The sequence below is a fragment of the Gasterosteus aculeatus genome, chromosome 16 (genome assembly GCF_964276395.1).
Source record: "Gasterosteus aculeatus chromosome 16, fGasAcu3.hap1.1, whole genome shotgun sequence".
In the NCBI taxonomy this organism is placed as follows: domain Eukaryota; kingdom Metazoa; phylum Chordata; class Actinopteri; order Perciformes; family Gasterosteidae; genus Gasterosteus; species Gasterosteus aculeatus.
In genome coordinates, this window is record NC_135704.1 from 16,628,224 (window position 1) to 16,632,167 (window position 3,944).

The 3,944-nt window shown below is 50.2% G+C and overlaps 1 protein-coding gene across 1 annotated transcript; it reads right to left on the bottom strand.

Moving 5' to 3' along the window:
- Positions 1 to 1,100: 1,100 nt before the first annotated feature.
- Positions 1,101 to 3,105, bottom strand: LOC120834342 (ADP-ribosylation factor-like protein 4C). Its single transcript, XM_040202285.2, has one exon. It carries the CDS (start codon positions 2,371 to 2,373, stop codon positions 1,795 to 1,797), a length of 579 nt encoding a protein of 192 aa, XP_040058219.1. The 5' UTR covers positions 2,374 to 3,105; the 3' UTR covers positions 1,101 to 1,794.
- Between the last annotated feature and the right edge of the window lie 839 nt (positions 3,106 to 3,944).

The window sequence follows — 3,944 nt, forward strand, 5'->3', positions numbered from 1 at the left end:
GAATCAAATGACTACATTCAATGAGTCCACACACACAAAACTAATCACAACATTCAACCCCCGGAGTGAGCCCTACAACTTTGAAATATGAAGGCTGAATTTTGGGACCAAAAATGCAGAAAAAGGCTATAATAGCTTATGACATATAGCTTGAGTAGCGCTGCACCAAGATAATCCTGACGTAGAACCACACACATGAGGGGTGATCATGGGACTAAGGCGTTCATGTTTGTGCCTCTTGTCGGGGTAAACACGGCTATTAACGCTGCAGACGACTCCGAGAAGGGAAACCTGTTCCCTGAATCACTGGGTTGGTCCTGCTATGCTGTTGCCATAGCAACGGGTAGTCCCGAGATGACAGGGGTCTCTGTGTCCCTGTGGGGTTTTGTTTTTTGTTGCAGGGAAACCTCTGAGTTTCTCTGTGCCTGCTGGGAGAGGAAAGAATAGCAATTTATAACGATATGGGACTTCTCTTTTAACTTTGGCTTTTTGGGAAATATTAGATCCTCTCAGTTCAGAGCATAAATGTGTCCTGGGTGTAACTGAGGAAAAAAGACGAGGCATCTGTTTGGGCTTTAAGGAGAATTCGTGATGAAGCAGACCACTTATTGTATTTCACGCAGCGTGCAAAGAAACCGGCATCTCGTCCACAAAGGATGGAGCGCGGCGGTGAGCACTGGTCCCATTGGAGCACCGATTGCTGCTGTAAACACTGTTGTGAAGCAGAGAATTCAGCACTGCAATGCAGATCCATAAATTTCCCAAACGAGCTCCGGCAGAGCTCTGAATGTTCACCCCGTGTGCTGTGGATGGAAACCCAAACCTGCCTTTTATTTACATCCCGAGCTTCAGAAGGGTTTACTCTCATTCAACCTCTTGCCGGCTAAGCTCTGTGACCTTTGACCCTTTTGTTTCTTTGAAGGACACCTGTGAGCATCTGGGTAGAGAAATCAACCAGGTCAACAGCTCATAGGTTGTTGTTTTTTTACATGCCAAGCAGTCTGTATTATCCCCTCCGCCCCCCCCCCCCCCCCCGCAAACCCCCAACTGGTGCCAGTGTAACCTGTAGCGTATGAATGGAAAACAGTCACCGCGAATGATGGATTTTAAATGTTTTAATATTCAAAAAATACTTCAATTTTGGCTTCTTAGTACATAAACCACCTGGATCGGCTCCTCTAATAATACAGTGTAGTTCGCTACTGTTTGTTAGGAAATGAAAAGTGCAAAGTAGTGGGCACTGTGTCCTCAGTCCAGCACGCAGGGGGGGGGGGAGAAAACAGTCAGCATGACATCCAGACTGAAACTACACATGTCTGTCCTGGTATTCAAAGAAAAAAAGAAAAAGAAATAATAAAAAAAAGAGCAGGGGGCACAAATGACCCGCGCCACGTGCAAAAATCAAACGACCTCCTGTGGGTGGAGATGAAGACTACTGGGCCTTAACAGTCCTGGTGAGCGACGGCGGAGGAGCTTCATCATCCGGGTCACTCCGCGTCCAAAGTCCACGGCGGGGCAGCAGATTAACGGGCCAGCCCGCGTCTCTCCCTCCGCGCTGTCCACCTGAAGAGCCACTTCAAGTTTCTTTAGTCTTTTTTGGTTATCGGATAGTCTATATCCTGCAGCCTCCCGTGTGCCGAATGATGCACTCAGCAGGGCTTCACAGCTTTAATCCAAACTGAGGATGAGGAGAAAACAAAACGATAGGAAAACACTGCAAAGTAAACACTGGCACAACCGGGACCCCCGCACAGTTTATTGGACTCAATCGCCTCCTCCCAGAAACCGCAGCTGTTACCGCTTCTTCTTCTGCTTCAGGGATTTCCTCCTCTTCAGTATCATCTCATACAGCTTGTCCATTCCCTCGTGAAGCCCCTCGCCTATTATGGCGCACGCGGGTTGGATGTGATAGGCGGTGGAGGGGCCGAGCTCGTGCAGAGCCAGCTGCTTCTCGATGTCCGCCACCGGGAGGGATTTGGGCAGGTCCTGCTTGTTGGCGATGACCAGCAGCGGCGTGCCCTGGTTCTCCGCGAACTTGGTGACTTTGTGCAGTTCCGTCTTGGCCTCCTCCAGCCGGTCCACGTCCACGGAGTCCACCACGTAGATGATCCCGTCGGTGCACCGGCTGTAGGACTTCCACAGGGGCCTCAGCTTCTCTTGGCCCCCCACGTCCCAGAAATGGCAGCTGATGCCCTTCGCGGTGCCGTTGCTCAGCTTGATCTTCTCGGTGTTGAACCCGATGGTGGGGACCGTGTTGACGAACTCGTTGAATTTGAGTCTGTAGAGGACCGTGGTCTTCCCCGCTGAGTCCAAGCCCAGCATGACGATGTGCAGAGACTGGAAGGCTGAGATGTTGGAGAAGCTGTTGCCCATTTCGGCGTTTGTGTTTTCTTTGCGCAGCTGCAGGAGGTTTTTTGTTCTATTATTTATCCAGGAGATAAAACGGCTGCGGTCATTGATTCCCGTGGGAGGGAAGGGGGGCGGGGGAGTAACCAGGGTGGTGCGCGGGGCCCGGTGCGCTCCGGATGACCGCTGTGGCCCTCAGCGGCGGCGGCGGGGGACGCGGTGCGCCTCGGCAGGACGCAGCGCGCCGCTCATTAGTATTCTCCTCGCGCACTCGCATCCATTCGGTGCCGCGGAGACGCTGCGCGGGTCAAACGGGCTCCTCCGGGACAGCGAGGGCGGCGTCGGCGCCGGGAAGGACACCGACGATCGCGAACCCTTTCCCCTGCCTCCAGCAGCAGCCTCTCCCCCCCCCTGCGTCCTCTGATTCAGTCCTCCGCAGGACCAAACACACACCCTCCGCGGATGGATTCACCTCTCGGGCTCGTTGGCTGCGCCCGGCTCCTGAGGTTGAATAACGGGGGGGTGGGGGTGGGGGTCCAAACCGATTCGTTGGCCGGGTCGTGTCGGGCGCTGCTCTCCGGAGGACCTGCTGCAGCTGCAGTGGTGCGAGGCTGACAAAACAAGACCGCAAAACAAGAGGCGGCCCCGCTACGCTCCACCCCGCCCGGGACCTGTGCCAATGAGATCCGGATCCTGCGGACGCCCCAACACCGCGGACACGCGCTCCTCCTGCAGCCTCCGGCTTCACAACTGCACATGGTTGTGATGCATTGGTCTTCAACGCAATTTACGCAAACTGCGTCATAAATAGAGTTTTTTTTAGAGTTTTAAGCGGATTCAAATCGATCGTTTTCTAAATCGTCTGGACATTTAGACCACACTTCGTCTGGTCTAAATGTCTGGTTTTATTTTGCCTACAAATGAAATAAAGTTAAGTTATGAATCCAATAAAATGCAAAATAGTTATGCTTTTATTTCTCCGTCCTAAATATAGGGAATCGTTTTAAAATGTGTTTCCTATGACCGTAAGGGATGAATCCAGAGCAACATCGCCCTCTTCCGGTTAAAAGATGCAACAACATGGAAGGATGAAGGATGCACAGGATTGACGTGAAGGACTTCTTCTGAAACTTGGGCCGTCGGTCAAAAAACACAACCAATAAATTAAATGATAAATATTTTACAGATGTTGAAAAAAACAACAGTTAATTCCAAACTATATAAACTCTTCTGAAATGGTAATTTTGCCAAACGATGGTTAACATAATCTCCAAAATAAAAGCTCTTCCCACTAAACATTAATAGAAATAATTCAGAATCAGGGACAACGATCGATGACTAAATCAAAGAATTGGAAATACATGTCATCAATACATTTCATACGTCATATGTGCAACAACGTGTATCCAACCACTCAATCCAAATATGTATTGTATTCATAGTCCTGTCATTTCAATGCCTGGTTTTTGTACTTGTTGTTTTCTGTTTTTCTACTGGTCTCTAGTTGTATGTAACCGTGGGACCAATGAAGGATTATTTCATTGCATGTGATCTCCGTATGTGCAGTACTACTTTCATCCACCAAGTGGCACCATGTG